Raw genomic sequence first — 23,984 nt, forward strand, 5'->3', positions numbered from 1 at the left:
GCAGTTATCACTCTGTTTGAAGCAGTTTAGTCTATTCTTAAAAGTGGCCATGCATAGTGCTGTTTTGTAGACTCTAGGGACGCCATGACTCACTGATGATCATGGCGCGCCATCTTGATCTACAATATCATTCTTCTAACGATAAATAGTGGGTAATTAATATCTACACACTGAGTTGATGCAAATAGATGTAATGTAAACATTTTATTCAATATCATTTAACTCAACTTTATTGTCATTCTTCCACATAAGCAGGAAAGCGAAATGTCGTTTCTGACGAAAGTTGCAATTGACAAAACAAGTATAAGCATGTGTTCATGACAGCAGGAATTTAAACATACGGCACATTAAACATAACGTAATAAAAGCAATAATGCAACATCATGAGCAAAACAGGTAGGAATGTTATATTGTAGTAATGCGAGAAATGTAAGAATAAAGTGCTAATGCACAATCGAGGTGGATCAGAGCAGACAAAATACTGTTAAATAATGTGCATTTGTATAATGTCTTTAGCACACATTGGGTGGGTAAGTGCGGCTGTATGTAAACTGACCGTTGTGCAGTTGTGTAAAGGTGTCTATAGTGGACAGTTAAAGTGCAAGTGCAGATGCATATCCGTTGGAGTGGTTTTACTGTAGGCATGGGATGGGAAGGCGGTGTAAGATGGTGGGTGTATCAACTTATTTAGGATGGTATCAGCTTATTCAGGATTATGAAAGCCTGGGGGGAAAAGCTGTTGCAGAACTTTGCCATGTGGGTCCTGAAACTGCATAGTCTTCTACCTGATGGCAGGGGGTCAAAGATTGCAAAGTTGCAAAGACTAAAGTCTCAAACCCAAAAATATACTCTAAATAAAAGTTTAGACTAATCCACAACCTCCTAAAACGCCTTTAAATACACTGCATATGTCTATGTCACAATGAGGGAAGATTTGCATAATGCTGCCCAAATGTTCACATAAAGAAAAAAGGTGTAACCTTGATTCTCACTGTTGCCCCGGGAACCATGTTGTGGAGACGCTGTTTCGTTGTGAAAGCGAAAGTACTTTGTTTGGCTTCCAAAAGAGGACACAACTAGAAATCAGTGGTTCCTGAACAGTTCAATACAAATATTAAGATGTGTGCAAAACATTTTATGGAGGACTGTTTCCGACTACCATGCTGGCTGTTGTGAATCACAGACTGTAAGTTTACATATGTAAAGAATTTGCCACTGATGATTCAAACGTGAGTTTTGAGCAGTGTAGAGTAGCGCTTGTTGTTTGTCGTTTCTCCAATCACAGATGCAGACATAGTTTTATGTTTACGCGACACTATGCAATGCAATACGTAAAAAGACAGCATAAATCATTATAATCAGTAATTATGTCCCCAATGGATGCAACAAATGGCCCGTTTGTAATGGGTTTTTATTGTTTTTGTCTTGTCACCCAGGTGTTCTGACCGGGACACGCATCACAGTATGTTAAGGGCCGTAACTTTTCTTTCACACCCTTGAGGCATTTTAGCCAATCACAACGCACAACGCTTTTCAGACCGATGAGCTTTGTAAAAAAAACCAAAAAAAAAACGACAAGTTTCAGAAAGGCGGGCATAGAGGAGAATCAAAAATATACAGTATATGGAAAACAGTTTTTTTTTTTTTACCTTAAACCACATAAACACATTTCATTACACCAAATACACAAAATAATGTTCTTTTGGCAACATCATATGACGTATGAAGAATTCTAAATAACTGCCACAATGATGTTAATTCACAAATAAGACAAACATCGTCCTTTAACTTGCAACTCCAAAATGTTAAAGTACTTTAGGTCAAGATTTAAAATAAATGATGAACAGGATCAGAATTTTACCAGCCCAGATGACCAAATATGACAAAAATATTTATATATTTAAATTTGTATATTTCAGATATGTTTTATAATTTTATGCATACTGTATTAGAAATATTCTAGGCATAGAGTGAAATGTCTACTTTTACTGTATTTTTATGACTGTATTATAGTATTTTTAATATTTTAAATTCAATAAAAGTTATCATGAACTTATAATTATAGGTATATATAATCATAGTTATTTGTTTACAAAAAAGACAATTAAAATGTGTGTAATAAACTGAAAAATATGGTAACATACCTCCAAATAGATTTATTTTAAAAGTAGTAAGCAGTAATACTTAGAAATAATATTTCTGTCAACAGTCTTGCAAATTGTCAAGTGTTTGTTATGATCAACAAAAGAGGATGAATGAAGTGTTAATTAAGGTGTAGCGTGTATGAAGGTGTGACTTGCCCATTAGAAACCTTTATGCATACAGTACTTTAAAAAAATCACATTTGAGATAATAGTAATGTTTATCATTATAGGCCATACATGCTAAGATCCAGAATGAAGAATGATAACCAAGATCAGAAATTTACCAGGCCTTGGGGCAATAAGGCCACCAAACATGACAAAAATGACATGCATATCGAAAAAGTTAGGAATTTGACATATTTCAGATATATTTCATAATATATATATATATATATATATATATATATATATATATATATATATTTTTTTTTTATCACATTATTCATTTGTGAATTATTTTAAAGGCATATGTGTTCACAACTGATACCATTCAATTATATGGAACACATTTGTATTTGTGTTTGAGTTATTTATTAGAAATCATACACATATTATGGTAAAAATATAAATCAGTCCCTAAAGACAAATTTAGCCCCTTATGTCTGTTAATTTCTGTCTGAACTATATTAAAGTATAGTCAAATAAATATTTAATATGAAATTTGTATGTGTGTCTGGTAAGAAATTTTTTTTTTAGCCAATTATGTAACAATACCTATGACACAGCAGATTTAGCTCTTTTTTCCCTTAAAACAGAGCTCTGTCCTAAAATCTCATAAATAAATGTTTTGAAACACTTCTGTTGTATCGGGCAGCTGTGATGGGGCCTATTCATATTAATAAAGGAATATTCACAGTTGTTAAGGGTTAGAGTTAGCTCTTTAGGAGCTATTGTAAAAACTGATTGTGGCATATCAATCAAAGAAGTGTAAACACATTAATCAAACCTATTCACACCTAAGACAAAAGAAATATTTTCGATTATCACAAAATGTTGGAATTTGAGAGAATTTTCAGACACAAAATAATATTTTAGTCCTACACTGCTAGATACTTTAGGATCACACCATTTAATACAAACATGAGGACTAGTGTGACATGATTATAAATATTTATACTTATATTAAATATTGTAGCAGTTCCCCTTTTGGAATATTAAACACAAACTTCAATAGTAGTAGCAAATAGTACACATAAAAATAAATGTATATGTATAGTTATTTATAATAATAGATGTTATACAAATAATAAAATAGAGAGGGTAAAATGTTAGCTATAACTAACATATTCAATTATTATTTAATGATTACATATTCATTTTTAATATTTTAAATTAAAGTTATCATAACTTTTTTGCAAGCTGGATAATTTATTTACAAAGAAACAAACAAAAATAGATGTAATGTCATGTTATATAATAGCCTAATAAATATAGTCACGTATCTGCAAATATTGTAATTTTTTTCAAAAGTTGTAAGCAGTAATAGGCTACTTAGACCATAAGTAATATTTCTATAAACAATCTTACAAATTGCCTTGACATGTTTGCAAATCGATCAAGTGTTTGTGATGAACAACAAAAGTTGATGGATGAATGAAGTGTAAATTAAGGTGTGGCGTGTATGAAGGTGTCACTTGCCCATTAGAGATCATAGAGCCCACTTAACCTTTAAAGTGTACGAGTGTTAGGAGGACAGCCCCCTTCGGGCCTATTAGGTGGGCAGGTACAAATAGTGGCAATCTTCAGTTGCTGGTCAGTGTCACAAGGAGCAGTAACAAAGCATTCAGCTTGATCTGCTCAGTCCTCATAAAGTGATCATCACAAATCCTTGAAAGACATGTGGACTGACTGCGTTGGTAAGAATTCCTTTTCTTAAATGTATTTATCTCTACATTTTATATATCAGGGTAAATTTTGTGAAATTATATAAGAATATAAGAACTTTTTTGAATATATATTTACATTGTTCATGATATCCTTTACTCTTACAGCTCAAGATGAAAACTCACTGGCCAGCAGGATTGCAGGGCGCAGGAAGAGAACCTGTTTCACTAAAGACCACTTGGAACTTCTAAAAATGGCTTTCAGCGTGGATCCCTACCCTGGGATTAGTGTCAGAGAAAGTCTGTCTCAAGCCACAGGCCTACCAGAGTCCCGTATTCAGGTATGTCGGCATCGGTATAGAAAGGAAACTGTTTTGCATAATTTTCAGAAAGTATAACAATGAAAACCCATCTAAAATCTAACATAAATGTTCTGTTTTTTCCAGGTATGGTTCCAGAACAAGAGAGCCAGAACCCTAAAGAACAGAGCCACTTGGACCTCACCACAGCTGGATAGTCCCTCTCCTCTGCCCAGCCCTTTTCTACCTCCTCACAAAACTAGTGTTGGGTTCAATGGCCAACAAAGAGACATTCAAGAGACATCATTCAACATTCAGACAGCTCAATCATCTCCACAGCACTTTACCTTTCCTCCAACTGACTACAGCACACCTGCCATTAAGCCACGACAAAACAGGCTGATGGGAACCAGTTCTTGTTCCCCCTCTTGGTCCTCTGATCTGCAGACTGTGGCAGACAGCTGGAGCTCTGGAGGAAGCACACAGTCCTCTCCTGAGTCTACATGGAATCTACCAGCACAGAGCTTTGGGAATTCCTACAAGAATGAGAGCCATTTATTCCACCACCCACCACATCCTTATCATCATGGAAGTGCCACATTTGGGTGTGTTAGTGGCCTGGAGTCACTTCCCAACTCTCCTGCCTCATCTGACTCTGCATTTTGGGACATGGGAATGGAAAATTGCTCTCAATCTGTGCCATACACTGACTGTGACAGCCCGTGGGACATGCTCGCTGAGGAGCATCCTGTGGCCCCACTTCCAGATCTGTCCTCTCAGTATCTGGAGGATGTCCTTGGAGAAATGAAGCCAGCCTGGTGGAGCTTCAGTGGTGAGATGGATCTACAGTAATATTGCAAACATCAATAACCTAAGGAGAAAAACACTGCTTTGATTTAAAGGATTTCTTTTGAACTGTATTACAAATGAAGCTTGGTTTTGTGCAAGTTCCGGTTACAGAGCAATATCAGATATCCACATTGGACTTTTTTATTGATATTTTCTACCAAGGAGTAGATTGGAAACAGTATGGTTACATCAGAAAGTAATTTAGAACTTATTTATTCTTTATGCTCTTTTAAGGTATTACAGTACAGTTAGGATATTTATTTCTATATTTAATTATGCTCACACAACCTATACTGTCACTTTGTAAAGTAATAGATATTTATTTGAAATAAAATGTCACAATTTATTTATGAATGTGTGTCCTCTGATTTGCTAACACATTACATTTTATGGAACATTTTTATTATTTTTTAGATGTTACATTAAATGAGAAATGATTCATTGATTCTGAAGTGTTGAATCAAAACATCTCCAAAGATTAGAGTTGATTGCAAGAGTAGAGGTGTCTAACATGTCTGGACATATTACATTGACAACATAGGCTACAGGGTGATTACACCATTACCAGTTTATAGGGGGGATTTGATTCAAATTTGTATTCTGTTCAACATAAAGAACCATTTTCAGTGGGTCGAATTTATTCATTTATTATCTCACTGTATGTTACAAAATTACACCAGTTTCTTTGACTCAAGAGATAATTTCCTTTAAACATTTTGACACCAGCGACATTCACGCCAACTTTCGAAATTTTCGTCCACTTTACCTCAAACAACGCATGCATATTTAACGAGTTTATGATTGGGTTTCTGTTGCTAAACAGCTTGCTATAACATTCAGGTTTACTACTATAAAATCATCAACAGAGTACATGTTAAAAACAGACAAATTTGTGTATGCGGAACGTGTGACACGGATCGCTCCGTACAAGCTCCTGTTTACATAGACACTGTCGAACGTAACCACTTCCGCCTCTAACCGGAAGTGCAACACACGTGTAAACCGTGGATAGAGTCACGTTGTACTACTGTTATATGAAAACATGAATTAACATCTTCGAATTCTGAGATCATATGTGCATCGGATTTAAATAAACTGCAACCCCAAAAGGTGAGCCTCTATTTTAATGCTTAAACTACACAGCGGCTGCATTGATGGGTATTTAAAGACAAAGGCGTATTTATTCTTGAACCATGCGAACTCAAAATGCCTGAAATTAAATTCTGTTAAATACCAAGTAGGTCCATCTCGTATTTTGTACGTTGTCCTTGCATGTTTACTTAAATTGATAGATTTTTAAAGCTTTCAGTGAGCGTGACTAGATAAACACGAGACAACGCGTGGGTTATTCTGTTTTAAAAGTAGTTTAATACATGCAAGCGTTTTGTTTTTGGAACGCTTAGGAAGTAATGTCATACTGATGCTTGTTGTTTTAATGGGAAATGTCATCATATCTTGTCAGACTTTGATGAAAATATTCAACAGAAAATAAAACAGTAGCTGTCACCCCGTAACTCTTGCCTGGTTTCCTACTAAAATTAAGCAGGGTTGAGTTTGATCAATACCTGAGTGGGAGACATCTATATTATTATGTGAGGTCAAAGATCGTTGTTGATATTCTGTTTTATTTTCTGGACTCAGAAAAGCAAAGATGGAGAAGAAAGAACAGAAACGGCACCAGCATAAGCACAGTGGACCCAAAGCACAGAAGAAGAACAGAAAGAAGGAGCAGGGCACTGAACCAGAGCAGGATGAGCGCAAGAGGAACCCACGGGCGTTTAGCGTCCAGTCAGCTGTGCGCATGGCCAAAACCTTCCATAGGTCAGTGCTCAGCTTGGTTTAACATGACCCATCCTTTACTGTTTTCTCTTACATCAGTTTATCCTATTTATGAGCAAAACAGTTTTCACATTATTCCTATGATCTGCTTCTGTGTGTATCTCTGCTGTGATATACTTTGTGCTTTTGAATTGCACTTTTATAAAGAAAATTAGATGGTTTTATTGCTTTTTAATGTCTTTTTAAAATTGGTTTGTAGGACTCAGGATATTAAAACGAAGAAACATCACATTCCTCTGGTAGATCGGACCCCTCTGGAGCCTCCACCTGTTGTTGTAGTAGTGATGGGACCTCCAAAAGTGGGCAAAAGCACCCTCATTCGATGCCTGATCAAAAACTATACACGGCAGAAGCTTTCTGACATCTGTGGACCTGTGACTATAGTCTCCGGTCAGTTTTGTAATACTTAATGCAAGACATATGACTAATAGTTTTCATTTTCACCTGTTATTAACATCTGTTTTGGGTGTAACGTCAAAAATCAAATGTCACACTTGTGGTGACTTTTTTTTTCTTTCTTGTTGTTTCTAATGTTTTCAGGAAAGAAACGCCGCCTGACCTTTATTGAGTGCAACAATGACATCAACAGCATGATTGATTTGGCAAAAATTGCTGACTTGGTGAGTGCAGGCAAGCATTATCTGAGAAACTGTCCAAGATTAAAGGGGACATATGATGTGATTTTCAAGTTTTCCTTTCTCTCTGGATTGTAACAAGCTGTTTGTGAATATATAAGATCCCTAAAGTTGCTAAGACTAAAGTCTCAAACCCAGTGTTATTTTCTTTATAAAAGTGAAGACTCGTCCAGGTACTCCTAAAACACTGTTTAAACACGGCCCCACATGTCTACATGGTGCACCACCATGTTGTGGAGGCGCTGTGAAAGCAAAAATGCTTTGTTTGGCCTTCCAAAATAGGAAAAAAAATCACAAAATAGGGCAAAATCCCTTTTTGTGGAACAGTTTTTATTTTATCAAGTTGTATTTAATCCGTGCAACTTACAACATCAGAGTGAAAGACATAACACCTACAAAAAAAACATCACAGAGTTGGAAAAAGGATAAACCCATCGTGTCAGTAGAAGGCTCAAGACAAGAAAAGGATGACAGACAAAATCACAAATGATTAAAGTCTGTTAAAAGTATGGTAGAGGTACAATTATTATCTGGCAATATCCATGAATAGCTTGGGTCTGTTAATATTAGACACAACATAAGTAAACTCTAATGCCATGATAAGATGCACATTTGTTTTACTTTATTCTCTTTGAATTCAAGAGGTTCACAACACAAAACTGTCATGCACAAAGTGCACATGATGAACATAGCTTAGGCTGTGCTTTCTCAAGTATAAAGTGCAATTGGAGGACCAACCCCTTAGCCTCAGTCATTTTAGTCCACAGAACTGAACATATAGGCTAAACATAGCCTTACTGCTTACCACCTCGTGAATGTACAGTCGTCTTCTGCCATCTTCATTAGCCGCTTTTCCACTGGCAAGCGCGACTCGCGAGCACAGCGGGGGCAGAAATCATGCCTCGCGCCACTCCTGTAAAACCCGCCTTCACTGGACTATGTCACGCAATAACAAAGTTACACCAACAAGAGGGACTCGGGAGATTAATGAATTCTCGCGGTCGCACAAAGTTTTTTTTTTTTTTTGTAACGCACACTTTGCTGAAAATGTACCGAGTAAAATATTACTGAAAATTAATTAGTAATGCCTTACACTACTGCGTTACAGGAAAAAGTAATAAATTACTGTAATGCATTACTTTTGTAACGCGTTTCTCCCAACACTGTCTGGTAACTACAAACTAAAATTAAAATGTTTTATTAGACCGTGTTATTACTTATACGTGTTAATGTTATGTTTTCCAGTAAGGCAGTATTGATATTTCAACTTCTATATTAGGTTTTGATGCTGATAGATGCAAGTTTTGGCTTTGAAATGGAGACCTTTGAGTTCCTGAACATTTGCCAAGTTCATGGCTTCCCTCGGGTCATGGGGGTCCTCACACATCTGGACACTTTTAAGAACAACAAGACACTCAGCAAAACAAAGAAACGCCTCAAACACCGCTTCTGGACTGAAGTTTACCAGGTATGTCAACAGCCCGATATATAACTGACATATCTTTAAACTGGACTGTCTAGTGTCTCAACATAAAAGTCTTGCAGGGTGCCAAGCTCTTTTACCTGTCTGGAATGGTGTATGGAGAGTACCAGACACAGGAAGTTAAAAATCTTGGGCGGTTCATCTCAGTCATGAAGTTCAGACCTCTTGTTTGGAGGACTTCTCACCCTTATGTGGTGGCTGATCGGTGAGTGTACTTAAGTCTTTCTATTATTAATGGTCTTTCGAAGTTTATGTTGCCTTTTATAACTGGCAATTATTTGATTGATTGATATATATTTATTTCCTTAACAGTATGGAAGATCTAACTGATCCTGAGGCTATTAGGTTAAATCCCAAATGTGACAGAACCGTCTCTCTGTACGGCTACCTACGTGGGACATTCTTGAAGAATAAATGCCAGGTCCACATTCCTGGTAAAATGGAATTTTTGTACATGTGGCAACCCAGTATTTTCTTTTTCAGTAAAAAAAAAAATCACAGTTTCCAAAAAAGTATTAGGCAGCACAACTGTTTTTAACATTAATATTATTATAACAATAATAGTAATCAGAAATGTGTCTTGAGCACCAATTCAGCATTTTAGAATGATTTCTGAAGTATCATGTAACACTGAAGCGTTTAGTTATGGCAGCTAAAAAGTCAGCTATCCCATCACAGGAATAAATTACATATTATAAATAGAAAACTGTTTAAATTGTCTTAATATTTTGTAAAATAGCTGTTTTTAATGTATTTTACATCAACTAAACGCAGCTTTGTTGAACGTTAGAGACTTGATAATCGTTTGAACATTAGTGTATTTATTTTGCTACTCTAACTATGCATAATTATATTACTTACAACAATTATATTACTACTGTTAATCATGATATAACTCTCTGTATAGGTGTGGGTGACTTCTCTGTGGCGGATGTTAGCTTCCTCCCCGACCCTTGCCCTCTACCGGAGGTGATTAAGAAGAGAGCGCTGAATGTTAAGGAGCGGCTATTGTACGCCCCCATGGCCGGTGTAGGGGGATTGGTGTATGATAAGGACGCCGTCTACATCGATATGCCCAGTGGACATGCCAACCAGCAGCAGGTCAGATTTCGGTCTCAGCATTTCCCCCCCATGACAGCATTACCTATGGTAGATTTAATACCAGATGCAATAATGTCTGCAGTTTACAGGGCAGTCACAGCTTATTACACCAAGTAATAACACTTTTTACACTCAATTTTGTTCCATCAGTGAAAATGACCTTGAGGTTTAAAGACGATTTGTGATCTGATGGATATTAAGCGTTTTAATGGTGTGAGAAATGTCTGTCCCAGGAGGAGGTGCGGCCCACCACTGAACTCGTTCAGTCTCTTATTGGAACACAAGCCACTTTGGATGCAAAAATGGCTGCCAGCAAAGTGTCACTGTTCACAGGAACTGCTGCACTGACACCAGAGGAGGTGCAGGAGAACGAGTAAGTAGTTTTGCTAAACAACTCTGATTATATTGTTGTCATTTATACAAGGATGGCCCCAGTACCCGAGCACCCAGAAAATGATTTCAAAGATCATTTCAAAGACTTTTTTCTCATGCACTTGTTTGATGTTCTCTGAATTAATCGTCAGGAAGCAGAACCCTATGGAAAGCCGGGAATGGGATGAGAGAGCACAGAGAGAGAGGAGGAGAGCTGTTTTTGCTGATGAAGACGAAGAAGAAGATGATGATGATGATGATGATGATGAAGAAGATGACGGTGAGCAACAGAGCGATGAGGATGAGGATGATGAAGAGGATGAGGATGAGGATGAAGATGGGGTGACAACACAAAAAAAGCACGATAAGAAAGCAGCTGAGACAGCAGCTCCTCCTGTGAAGAAACAGAAGTTTGAGAAACCAGTGGAGATGCCTGCATTTGCTGACAGTGATGATGAGCTGGAAAATAGTGAAGGAGAGGACACCGAAGAAGATGAAAGTGAAGAGGAGGAGAATGAAGAAAATGAGGATATGGAAGAAGGGGAGCCTGCTAAAAGATGCTCTGGTCCAGATTCTGGTCTCTGCTCGGAGGACGATGATGAGGATGACGAAGAAGATTCTGATACGGATGAAGACGGAGATGGGACTGTAAAATCAAAGATGTCCTCCAAGTATCCAGAGGAAGAAAAGATAGACACAGATGATGCACGGATGGGTTATGAAACTGCAGGTGCTTTTTCTTTGATTCACAATTTCTGAACGTTGAGTTCAGAAGTTTCAAAACAGAAATCATTTAGTGTTTAATTTTATGAATAATATCAATTAATTAACACGTTTTATTAATAAATAATAGTTTTATCGATAGTTATTAAAGAAATTTTTTTTTTGTTTTTGTAAAAATGCAATTAGTTCAGAAACCGTAAACAGTTATTTTCTCCCAAATACTCCTAATGTTATCAGATTGTATTATTTGGCTTGAAATACGGTAATGTTATTTAATTTAATTCCATTTTGGTAATTATAAAGTAGATTGTGTTTTGTGTTTCCTATCCTTTAAATTATGAAATAAGCTGCACTTTATTCATACTAATTTTCCCCAGTCTCTACTTAGTGCTGTTTTATTATTATTGAATTTTACTGCTCTGAAAGCCCCTTCTGAATATGTTGTGTGTGTGTGTGTGTGTGTGTTTATATTGAAGGAGCGCTACGGTGGAAGGAAGATTTGGCCCATAAAGCAACAGAGGCATATTTAAGACATCAGCTTGCAGCCCCAAACCTGCGCAAGCTAGTGTACGGTACAGGTGAGTCTTCTCTCTGTGCATAACAGTTTAAATGAACAAACAAATTTTGAGTGCTGATCAAGAGTTTTGTGCAAGCAATGTAAGGTTGCGACTCTTGTTCCAAATATAGCAGGCTTCATTCAGTGATCGAAACAAATAATATTAATTGAAGTTTTACAGTGAACGCTCCGAGCGAGCTGTGATGTGGTAAACATGGAACGTGACATGAAACGGTAAATAATCAAACCAGCGGAAGCAGTGCATTTATCCTTTATTCATGCAATATCTATTCAGTCAGTAGGAATATGGTACTTCGGTTCCATTGCTTGACAGCACTCCCTGAATCCTGCCCCATCCACGGCATTGATCGGTCTCATGTCCTTACAAAATAAATAAATATGATTTCTCCGTTATGGCCTCTTGTCGTGTTGCAGACAAAGAGCTTGTGGTGGGCGATGCAAAGTAAGTGTCAAGACGTGACTGTTTAGCTGAAGTTCCACACATTATGTCATGCTCATTTGGGTGTACATTTTCGAGATGTGAGCTCATGTTGCTAGTGGTCGAATGGTATGCTAACTGTATCTTACATAGCTTGCATACAACTTTATCTCGCGGCTCAACAATTTTACCTCCTATCGACCAAAATCCAAAGTACTTCCAGACATGGCTTTTTAGATTTTGGGGGGTTTAAATTCACTTTCTCTGCTGCGGTCGAGTTGGGCTCTGCACTTTCTGCCATCTTCCATCCAAGACGCGTCAACTTTTAGCGATGATGCTATGCCTCGGGAGTTTTTTTCTCCCACAATTTTTTTTTTTAAACTATTCGAATATATATTAAAATTTAGAATATTCACTGGCAGCAGAACCTCTGTTTCATTCCAAAAGTAAAATCTTATTTACTCACTGTCATGTCATTCCAACCTGTATGCTGTTATTTCCTTAGAAATCGTCTTTAGAAATGTTGAAGACTCTTTAGTTAGTCCTTCTCCATATAATGAATAAGTGATGTCTGTCATGCTGCCAAAAGGATCCACATGGCCTGTGTGCTGTATATCGAGTCTTCTGAATCTGAAGCCATATTTTATTTATTTACTATGTTTTATTTAATACTTATTTATTATTTACACAGGGAGGGAATAGGGTGCTATATATAAGGACTGATATATTAAATATTTTCATTGGAAAAAAATAAGGCACATAAATCTCTGTGCTATAATGCATCTGCTATATGTATTTTTGTCAGTGGCGGAGGAAGAAGAGGACGATTCTAATGATGACGAAGAGTTGGGTGGTTTATTTAAAGTCAATCGACCAGAGAAGAGTAAGAAAGTACGAGCCGATGCGATGGACTGTTCTCGCTTTCAGCCAGACAACAGCCATGACTGGGATCAGGAGGAGGTGAGATGCAGTGTAAAAACACACTTGCATATGCATTTACATGTATTTGCATAATGCATATAAATATGCCATTTGTTGTCTATGTCCTTTGCATTTTCTTACAAACTTTGTGTTTTCAGATGCTAGCCTCTATCAGGGACTGTTTTGTGACTGGAAAATGGGAGGAAGATAAAGATGCTGCAACACTGCTTAAGGAAGATGGTAAGAGCTAAATGCACCAGACGCCGTCACAAGCCGTTGTAGGTGTTTCCCAGTACTGGTAATTAGTCAGTATTAATAAAAAAAATTTTAACGATACTGAATTTCTTCAATATGTATTAATTTATCGTGGAGCGTGGAATGATGGGATTTGTTGTCTTCTACCCAACCGCTGACGGCCATCAATCAGACTGAAAGATAAATCGTGAATTTAACGCGAGTTCAATTATTTTCGTGAGTAGATCACATACGAAGTCAATGCAAAGACGTGATCAGACTATGGATCAGACACGTCCTTGCATGGGTCTAGAGACACGATGTCCCGCGTTTGCCGTGTATGCCCCATAATACTAATCTTTTTGATCGTTATAATAGCATAAATTTTCTGTAAAGATACGAATCAAAACAACTCACCTGTCTAGTAAAACACAAGCGAGATCGGCATCTCTTTCTAGTTGAATTTTGTCGCGAAGCTACTTCCGCATTTGTCCACGACACACTAGTGATGTGGTTTCTATGTCAGTAAAAGTGTAACAAAGGGTAACTAACCTCATTGACAGGTAACTGCACTGCCCCATGTCACTGTTTAGAATGGGAATTTTCTCATGATTTACAAAATTAAAAATTAAAAAGTATGCATTTAGCAGACGCTTTTATCCAAAGGGACTTAGTGCATTCAGGCTATCAATTTTTACTTATCATGTGTTCCCTGGGAATCGAACCCACAACCTTACAAGTAGTTGAAAACATTAGAGATATTGTTAATAATCAGCTGGACAAAATATATAACACTAGCCTAGTGGTTTTTGGATATTTTACTTCAAATATCTTACAAATTGTACCTTTAAGTGATAAACAGGACAACATTTCAGATTTAAAAATGATTGAACAAAGTTCAGATGAAAAAAAGAGATCAGTCTTAATGCAGCTTAATTGTTTGATTAATATTATGTCATTAATATGTTCCTGTGGCTCAGTGGTAGAGCATTGCGTTAGCAGCGCCAAAGTTAGTGGGTTAGTACCTTCTTGATCTTTTTAGTGAGCCCTGTAGAATTTTTTTAATACATTTTTGAGTGTGATGATGTGTTCAGTCGCATATTACTGTTTTTGTTCCATGTTCGATTTGATTAAAAGACAGAAAATTTCACTGGCTGGATATCGACCATTAAAACGTGTGGTACATCTATATTATATAATGTATTTCCTCCTGCCTTTCTAGATGAACTCTATGGAGATTTTGAAGATTTGGAAACAGGACAGGTTCACAAAGCAAAGACTGGGAATAAAGACCAAGCTGAGGTATACAAATAGTTTTTCAAGCATTGTCATCTGATTTGCATCTGAGAAAATTTAGTTAAACTGTTCTTTAAACACAGGGAGGGAATGATGATGAAACAAATGGCGGTGATGATGATGATGATGACGAAGAGGAGGAGGCTCCCCAAGTGAAACTTGACGACGATGAAGTTCAAAAGAACAAGCGTTTGGAGAAGAAGAGGCGGCTGAAGGAGAGGTTCGATGCACAATATGATGATGGTGACGCCACATACTTTGATGACCTGAAGGAGGAGATGCAGAAACAGGCTGAGGTCAGAGGTCAAATTTTGAGACATGATCAACCTCCTTGTGGGGGATAGCAAGAATGTGTGTAAAGCTTTGTTTTCCCCCCGTACTAACTGAATAAGCCTAACGCATTAAATTTGAAATTAATTTATTTTTATTTATATATCTATTTAGATTTAAGTAATGTTACAGACCAGTATGCATTTATTTTGTTTCTGTGAAATACAAAAGAAGATATTTTGTAAAAATATTTGTAAGAAAATATAAAAAAAAGAATATTGTCCCATTGTTTTGTACATGCAGGTATATTATATATATATATATATATATATATATATATATATATATATATATATATATATATATATATATATATATATATATATATATACCTCAGTGACTTCCACTGTAAGGTTAAAAACTGTTGAAATCCTTTACTTTTACTTAATTCACACAAGAACAAAAGCCACACAGGTTTGGAACGACACGAGGTGAATAAATAACAGAATTTTCATTTCTTGCTGCTTGTTTTTCTCTAGTTGAACAGGCAAGAGTTCGAAGATGTAGATGATGAAATTCGTGTTCAATACGAGGGCTTCAGGCCAGGCATGTACGTGCGTGTGGAGATCCCTGCTTTACCTTGTGAGTTTGTCACCAACTTTGACCCCCACTATCCCATCATCCTTGGCGGACTGGGCCCCAGTGAGGGCAATGTTGGCTACTTGCAGGTAAGTCTGAAGGGATTTATGTGACTTATTCGTATCGGACAATTGCAACTTCTATTGTAGTTGATAACCTTGTGAATAAAGTGAAGGGCACCTGCTTTAACGCCAAACCAAATGCCATTACAAGGCTGGGCTGGATAAAACATTCAGGTCCTTTCTTTATCTCCTCTGCACAGATGCGTCTGAAGAAACACCGCTGGCACAATCGTATCTTGAAAACCCGCGACCCTCTCATCCTGTCTTTGGGCTGGAGGCGCTTTCAGACCATCCCCCTCTACTACATCGAGGACCATAACGGACGTCACCGCCTACTCAAATACACACCTGAACACATGCACTGCGGTGCCACCATCTGGGGTGAGGGACAAACCACACACCTCTCCGGCATTTTCCCTGTTATTACATTCAAATTGCATTTGCAGTCATCTGATGCTCAGTTAGGAAGTTAATATTTAAAACACTGATATTAATTTTATAATTATTATTATTTTTTTTTTTATTAAATCTTTAATCATAAAGAATCATATAGGAGCCCAAACAAAACATATAGGAGTTTCAATATTGGTGCATCCATAATGGTACTTGATGTCTATGGCAACTTCATGCCATATTCTTTGTGTAGGTTAGACAGCTAAAACAACCTGTGAATCATTTAGCAGCATCAAAACACAGAAATTAACAACGTGCAAATACTTTGATTAGTTGTGTAGTTCTACTGTGTTTCTCAATTCTCTTTCTTGTCTTCTCATGCACACTCCACTTTTTCTTTTTCTACTCTTGTACAGGGCCTATAACACCCCAGGGTACAGGCTTCCTGGCTGTGCAGACGGTCGGAGGTATTAAGGTAAGACACCAGCATATGATGAGAGCACAGGAGTAGCCTAGGTCACAGCTTCAGTCCGAGTCCCCAGTCCGACAAACAGCCAGATGAAAGGCTTCTCTTTTTTTTTCTTGGACTCAGTCTATCTTCTTTCCCCTCAGGCCAGTTTCCGTATCGCAGCCACAGGAGTGGTTCTGGACCTGGACAAATCAGTTACAATTGTGAAGAAGCTCAAACTGATTGGATACCCTTATAAAATCTTTAAGAACACCAGCTTTATCCAGGTAGGGAGTCTGCAGAGTCAGGAGCGTAACAGCACAGCACACACCTCGTGCTCTCTCTGAATAATTGGACCCTCTCATCTTTGGTCATACGTTTCTTTTCTTTTTTTTTCTTTTTTCAACTCCAAGGGAATGTTTAACACCGTCTTGGAGGTTGCAAAGTTTGAGGGTGCGTCCATCCGCACCGTCAGTGGCATTAAAGGGCAGATAAAGAAAGCCTTGCGGACCCCGCCGGGCTCCTTCAGAGCCACGTTTGAGGACAGACTACTGATGAGTGGTGATTCAGACTTGTTTTTCTATTTATAAATATTTTGGTTGCTGCAGTTTTTTTTTTTTTTTTTTTTACCATAGTTTTTATTTATTAGAATTTTATACAATGAGTGGTGCTACAAATGTAATGACTGCCCAGAATTTCCGTTCTACAGACTCCTTGTTAAAATGGAGGGGTATTATTGCTGATTATGCTCCTCTCTGGAGAGACAGGCATGTGGAAAAACTTGCAGTGAAGCATTATGTGTTTTTAAGGCTTATTAGGTCTGCTGCATCTTTTATAAGATGGTGATTGTTTGTTTATATAAGGGCTGCGAAATTGATTGGAATAATAAATCGGAATCATGTTTATTGGCTTGTGCGGTTATTAAACTGCAAAAGGCTGCGATTTAATCAAAATATGAGTATGCTTTCACTATGTTTCAAAGGAAAGGTGCATCACTCTGCTTTCTGTATTATGCTACAAAAAGCTTTATTCAAGCACAATCAAAACACTCAAGGTTTGCATAATTTCAAGCATTTTGGCAACTAAAAATAATTGTACAAATCCAATTTCACTGCATTTCCAATGAAACTGAAATGTTTTTCTTCAGTGTCCTACTAAGGATATATAATTTCTATGTTTACTACCACCACTATTACTAATACTCATTAACAGTCATAAGAACAACAGGTTATTATTATAATTTTTTTTTTATTGTCAATAGCAACAATACTAATTTATAATTCTACTAAAATAATTTATTATACCTTTCTGTACACTCTCGTTCAAACGTTGGTAGATTTAAAAAAAGGTTTTTGATCACCAAGGAAGCATTTATTTGATAAAAAATACAGTGAAATTTTAATATTGTGAAATATAATTAAATTTTAATATGAATGTTTTATATTTTAAATTTAAATTTATTCCATTGATGGTAAAACAGAATTTTCAGCATTTATGACTCAAGTTAAACAGTTATGTTGCTTAATATTGAGGAAACCTTGATAAATATTTTTCAGGAATTTTTGATTAAATGGAAAGTTCAAAAGAACAGGATTTTAAAAGTCTTTTGTCACATTATGAAAGTCTTTAATGTCTGACCGAATCAAATTAATGCATCCTTGCTCAATAAGGTTAACCAGGTAGTAGGGATGCACGATATTGGATTTTGGCCGATATTCGATATGCCGATATTTTCAAAATAATTTTGGCCGATGCCGATACCGATATCGATATATATACAAATATATACTGATATATTTAAACTTTAATTTTACTGAAGAGAAATCCATGTATCTCTTCTGTACTGATTCTACCATAAATTTATTATTTAACAAATGTAGACAGACATTCACATCTGAAAAACAGGTCAATTATTTCACTTGGAGAATATCGGTTTGGCTCATCGGCAGAAATATTCATATCGGCCGATACCGATAATGGTCATTTTAAGCTTTTATCGGCCGATACCGATATTGTGCCGATATTATCGTGCATCCCTACCAGGTAGGGAGAAAAAAAAGGGAAATTAAGAAAACTGGACCAGAAGTCATGTTTGGATTTTAGGAATTCCACTGGTTCAATGTCTTCATACTGATTTTATTTTTTTTTATTTTTTTTTACCAGTTGCACTAGCAGTTCAAGATGTAAAATCTTTATCACATTTGCAATTCAAACACAATTTTTTTTACCAAATATTGTGGCCCTAAATTTTAAATGAATGTTTCTCTCTAGATATTGTGTTCCTGCGTTCCTGGTATCCGGTCACGGTTCCTCAGCTGTATAATCCAGTGACATCTCTACTGATGCCGGTTGGACAAAAGGACACATGGGCAGGTATGAGGACCCTTGGACAGCTAAAACACGACCTGGGTATCCGCAACAAACCGATCCAGGACTCCCTGTACAAGGTAAGCCCTTTTAAAGAAAAGTGGAGTCACCAGTTACTTTTTGTTCACCGTTGTCCTTTTCATCGTCCACTCTGTCTTTAAATCCCTACAGCCGGTTGTGAGGCAAGTTCGACACTTCAACCCCCTCCACATCCCCAAAGAGCTGCAAAAGGGCCTCCCCTTCAAGAACAAACCCAAACAGATGCAGGCCAAAGGCAAAACCCCACGGGACCTGCAAAGACCGGCTGTTGTACGAGAGCCCCATGAGAAAAAGGTGAGTGCTGTCGGACTTGCCCTTTTGTTATACATATGTCACGCCATTGTAACTCCAGTGAGCTTTTTTACTGTCATTACACAAAGACTGTTTTAATATCCACTATTAGTCTAAAGTTAATTCACCAAAGAAGCCTCCAGAGTGCGGAATTTCATATTTTCTTTAATCCGTGTCCCTGGCAAATACCAAGACGGCTTGCTGGACAATTTCTTTACCAATCCCCTTTGAAATCCTCCTGTCTGAAAGATGACACGGGGGGCAACATTTTTAATCAATTTCTTCTCCCACAGTTTGTTCCAAGATGTGCTAGGCAGTGACATGTGAAAGTAATAAAGAGATTTTAATCATAATCATCGTTTAATCAGAAAGACTTTTTCTAATCATTCCTTTAGAGGTTGCTGTATTCATTCTTACAAGTAAAAGGTTTTATTCAGTTACAAAACAGTAATTATTTGGACAAGTTCCTCAAAGGACAGAAGGGTTAGGAGCCCATAACTCTCCAGTTCTTTGGTCATTCTCACCTTCTGCCTTTTTTGTGAGGATCATGGTCTATTAACCAGCAAAGAAATAGTTCATCCAAAACAAAACAAAAAAAAATCATACAATGTTATGACATCAAGAAAGCTTTTTATGTAGAAAAAAATGTAGAAGAGTTTTTGAGTGGTTCAATAGATTTCTATCTCAGAGATTTTGTTTCCCTTGGATATGGCATCCTATTTTCATAAATATGTGACTCTGCCTGAAGGACAGACATAAGTAATCACATTCTTTCTCACATTCGCTGTGTTTTTAGGCTTGTTAAGAGGAAATATACGGAGCATGTTACACATTGTTATCATTACTGAGTTATTTAATATTCAGTACACATGCATGAAGTGTAAAAAGAGAAGAGCATAACCTCACGAAAAAAGAAAACACAGATGTGGTTGCCGCATTTCTCTGCGGTCTGCTCGTCAATCGCGTGGCATTGCATTATGGTGACAGCTCTACATGTGGTGATGTGGGGGCTGTTTGGTTTTTTTTGGGCATTCTGACCCCAAGACTCAACTGATCTCTGCAATTCTCCAGCTGTGGTCCTTGGAGAGAGTCTTTAGCCACTCCAACTCTACTCCTCACCATGCACTAGGACAATATATTACATCTTTTATGCAGATTTGTAACATCTTTAGTTGATTGAAACTTCTTAATTATTGCCCTGATGGGGATGTTCTGTGCTTAAGCTATGTTTTATTTTTTTTTATTTTTTTATTTTATTTCACAGCCAATTTCTTTTTTTGTGAAGCTCAACAATCTTGTTCTGCACATCTGAACTATATTCTTTGGGTTTACTCCTTATGATGGATGATTCAGGGAATTTGGGTTTTGAGCTCTCATATTTATTATCCTGTGTAACAGGAAGTCATAGCTAGAAAATTGCATGTTCCTAGTCACCCTTGTGTGCTAAAATTTATTTTTAAAAAATGAATGGGAATATACTTCAAAGATATTTTATGCATAAGAATTTCTAGGGGTGCCAATAATTGTGGCCAACATGCATAGGAGAAACACATTTATTCCATAATGTGAGTTCCCCCCACTTCCAATTGGTTTACTTCAATGGAATGTTAGAATTTAGCTAATTTTTTTAATGAAAGATCAAAAAGATAAACAATGCATTATTTTGCAGTTCTAGTCTACTGTAATAATGCAAGTCTGTGATTAAAAAAGTAAAATATTGTGAGAACAAAAGGGATAAACTGAGTGTGAAGATCATATATTTTGTTCACGTTATTTTGGAGGCCACAGGGCTCACATCTCTTCTAATAAATATGACCTCTCAACCTTTTCCACCAGGTGGCGGCATTGCTTGATGCTCTGAGCTCAGTCTATGCATACAAGAATAAGAAGGCGAGAGCAGAACAGCACGCCAAGCACAAAGAATTCCTGAAGCAGAAAGAGAAACAGGAGGCAGAAAAGCAGAAGAGGCTGAAAGAAGAAAGAAAGAAGACCTACCGTGCAATGGGACAGAAAGAGAAGAAGAAACTCAAATCCAGCCTGAAGGGAGCATCCAAGGACAATTGAGTCTACCTCCCACCTGATTCTGTTCATCTGTAACTCCAGGCCAATCGGATCAGTGTCTGTTAGGCTCTTAGTTGGACTGTTTGAAATGCGCCATAATTCGATTCCCACACCGGCTGCCGTTTCTGAGCTGGCTCAAGAGTCGAGGAGATGATACTGCAGCAGATGCTGAAGTTTTTAGTTTTTTGACCCTGGTTTTGCAGAAGTTTTTAGAAGATACAATATCCCTAGAAACAAGACCAATAAAACTGCCTGGTTAATGTTTAGTGAATCTAAAATGATTTCTATATAAAAAAATATATATATTTACAATAAGGTTCAATTTGTTAACATATTAATGTATTAAATGACCTAAAATTGAGTATTTTTACAACATTGAAGAAGATCAATTTTATGTTCAAGATCAATGTTAATTTGTACAACTTGTTAAAACATATTAGTAGATATATTTATAAATTAACCTGCATTAAAAAATGCTTTAAAAGGATTGTTCATTGTTAATTTTACTGTGGCATTCATAATGTTAATAAATTGAACCTTTTTGTAAACTCCAACCAAAAAGATCCATAATGCACCAAAAAAGTATGTTTATAGCCACCTCTTACTGATGTTTCCTGCAGTCACTTGAAACTGCTTATGCTTATTTTGTGTTTTTAATAAAAATCAATGTGAGAGTAGAAACATGGGAAGGAAATGACATTTGTTGTCAGATAAAAGGGTGGCGATACTTGTCAGCCTTCAGTGGTATTCACTTGTAATGAATTCTTTAGCAGGGGCTGGAGGCGCCCAATAGCATTCTCTGTTATTGCCTACACATTGGCACTTCAGTTTTGTCCGGACCCTGTTATTTTAAGCAATATCCCTGTTTTTTTAGGTCTTATTATCAAGTTGGAGTGAATTTTTGTGGTTGTGTGAGATATTGAGTCAGACATAATCCGGTGCCTGCTGCTGAGCACTTTCCAGAATACGTGTTATGGTTTTTCCACACAAAGCAAAATGGCAGGTTGATGAAAAACCTAAGAATAGCAACTGAACAGCAATATGTCAGCATCAGGGATTGTATGGACAGATGTTTAATAGTGTGGGAGGAGTGTCTCCATATGTGTGATAGCGATTTATTGACGCTGGTAATTAAGCATTTGAGGTGTTTCGGTGTCTTTAGAGAAAGTAAACATCACTGAGAGTGTCCTGCTCTACCAAGAGTCTCTGGGGACTACATGATGCAGGTCTGTCGTGCACCAGTCTCCAAACAGTAGCAATTAACAGTACTGTTTTGTTTTTCAAATGTCTTTTGCTTGAATCAGCTGGCGAGGAGTCACACAAAACAATCCAGACCTTTGACGTATGAACCGTTCTGTTTAGGATGGGTTTAACTAAAATAGATTATATTTTAATAATAGAGATTGGGAGTCATGGGAGAATTAATTGAAATAATGACTAATGTCTCTGTGTACAACTGCACCAAAAACACTGGGGAAAATAGAGGACACTTTGTCTATAATAAGAATCTCAGACTTAAATGGTCAAAAAAAAAAAAAAAAGTACATAAAAAAACAAGAACCAGTAAAAATGAAAAAGTGCATAATATTGATAAAAAGTAAACTAAAAATTTTCATAAAAATATTATAATAGTATATTACACAGTATAAATATAACTTAAAATAACGCTGTTCTGGTAAATTGGGATTGTATGGTAACCCATAGGAAAGCTGAGTGCAGTGGGTCTGAAAACCCTGCATGCCAATCAAACTCTAACAGCTTAAGTCTTAAGTATCTTTTTATTGCTTTTCTTTTGTTGTCTCTCTCTCTCTCTATATATATATATATAAACGTTTTCCAAGGTCTCCCATTTTGTCTTACCATCATTTAGACTTTTATTGCAGACTGCTGTTTTTTCAGAACATCTAATCAAAGTCAAGCTTCACTATTGACAACATGTTGTAATGGTACTTGAGCAATTTGAGAGCAAGCATCACCTTCTTTTTTTGTAACTCCTACAAGAAACTGGGCTCAAATAGAAAACAAATAGATATTTTTCCCAAGCTGTAGTAGCAACACATTTTGTGCTTTACTTAGCAAAGTTACGGCAGAAGGTTGTTGGTTCCAGCCCTCATGAACCATCTGATTTTTGCAATGCACTTTTATAACTTTGGCCACATGCCCTGTAATTGTTATAACTGCAGAAGATTTTATTGTATTGTTTTTCTTATATTATTATGCTGGATTTGAATTGGCATATAATTTTTTATCTACTTTGACATGTTTGGGTAAAGCAGGTGCTGTGAAGATCAGTTTAAGGTCAGTTTAATGCATGTCAGCATCATGTTTCATTGGCTGGCATTTGACAGGAAGCCTTTGTGTCCAGGCTAATGACTTTGTTACTTTTTTTATGATTGTTATCAGCTGCCTGGTATATCAATAAGCATCTAATTTTCCATTCCCCAACAGTCTTATCAATCACTGATCACAAGCAACTGAGTCAGCTTTTCTTGACTGGAAATATGTAACCCTGGACCACAAAACCAGTCATAAGTCACTGGGGTATATTTTTAGCAATAACCCAAAAAAAAAAAAAAAACATTGTATGGGTCAAAATTATCTATATTTCTTTTATGCCAAAAACCATTAGGATATTAAGTAAAGATCATGTTCCATGAAGATATTTTGTAAATTTCCTACTGTTTATATATCAAAACTTAA

At 36.7% G+C, this 23,984-nt stretch overlaps 2 protein-coding genes across 2 annotated transcripts; both read left to right on the forward strand.

Moving 5' to 3' along the window:
- The first annotated feature begins 3,904 nt into the window (after positions 1–3,904).
- LOC128025784 (homeobox protein SEBOX-like) lies at positions 3,905–5,455 on the forward strand. The gene is made up of 3 exons (XM_052612310.1): positions 3,905–4,000; positions 4,136–4,308; positions 4,414–5,455. Exons 1-3 carry the CDS (start codon positions 3,982–3,984, stop codon positions 5,116–5,118), a joined length of 897 nt encoding a protein of 298 aa, XP_052468270.1. The 5' UTR covers positions 3,905–3,981; the 3' UTR covers positions 5,119–5,455.
- A 586-nt stretch (positions 5,456–6,041) lies between these two features.
- LOC128025353 (ribosome biogenesis protein BMS1 homolog) lies at positions 6,042–21,965 on the forward strand. The gene is made up of 23 exons (XM_052611623.1): positions 6,042–6,225; positions 6,757–6,936; positions 7,154–7,344; positions 7,495–7,574; positions 8,869–9,057; positions 9,135–9,277; positions 9,385–9,506; positions 9,980–10,173; positions 10,407–10,546; positions 10,698–11,275; positions 11,745–11,846; positions 13,069–13,223; positions 13,343–13,424; positions 14,641–14,720; positions 14,798–15,010; positions 15,524–15,712; positions 15,886–16,066; positions 16,495–16,553; positions 16,691–16,813; positions 16,940–17,087; positions 18,798–18,973; positions 19,065–19,226; positions 21,060–21,965. The coding sequence occupies exons 2-23, from the start codon at positions 6,767–6,769 to the stop codon at positions 21,285–21,287; spliced, it is 3,705 nt and encodes a 1,234-aa protein (XP_052467583.1). The 5' UTR covers positions 6,042–6,225; positions 6,757–6,766; the 3' UTR covers positions 21,288–21,965.
- Positions 21,966–23,984: the final 2,019 nt, after the last annotated feature.

This window comes from Carassius gibelio, chromosome A12, assembly GCF_023724105.1.
Source record: "Carassius gibelio isolate Cgi1373 ecotype wild population from Czech Republic chromosome A12, carGib1.2-hapl.c, whole genome shotgun sequence".
In the NCBI taxonomy this organism is placed as follows: Eukaryota; Metazoa; Chordata; class Actinopteri; order Cypriniformes; family Cyprinidae; genus Carassius; species Carassius gibelio.

Bases quoted from the DNA above. Each gene is read 5' to 3' on its own strand.
- LOC128025784 (XM_052612310.1), top strand. The intron at 4,309-4,413 runs GTATGTCGGCAT...TGTTTTTTCCAG, and splicing joins TACCAGAGTCCCGTATTCAG to GTATGGTTCCAGAACAAGAG.
- LOC128025353 (XM_052611623.1), top strand. From the start codon at position 6,767: ATGGAGAAGAAAGAACAGAAACGGCACCAGCATAAGCACAGTGGACCC. The intron at 13,425-14,640 runs GTAAGAGCTAAA...CTGCCTTTCTAG, and splicing joins AACACTGCTTAAGGAAGATG to ATGAACTCTATGGAGATTTT. The intron at 16,814-16,939 runs GTAGGGAGTCTG...TTCAACTCCAAG, and splicing joins AGAACACCAGCTTTATCCAG to GGAATGTTTAACACCGTCTT.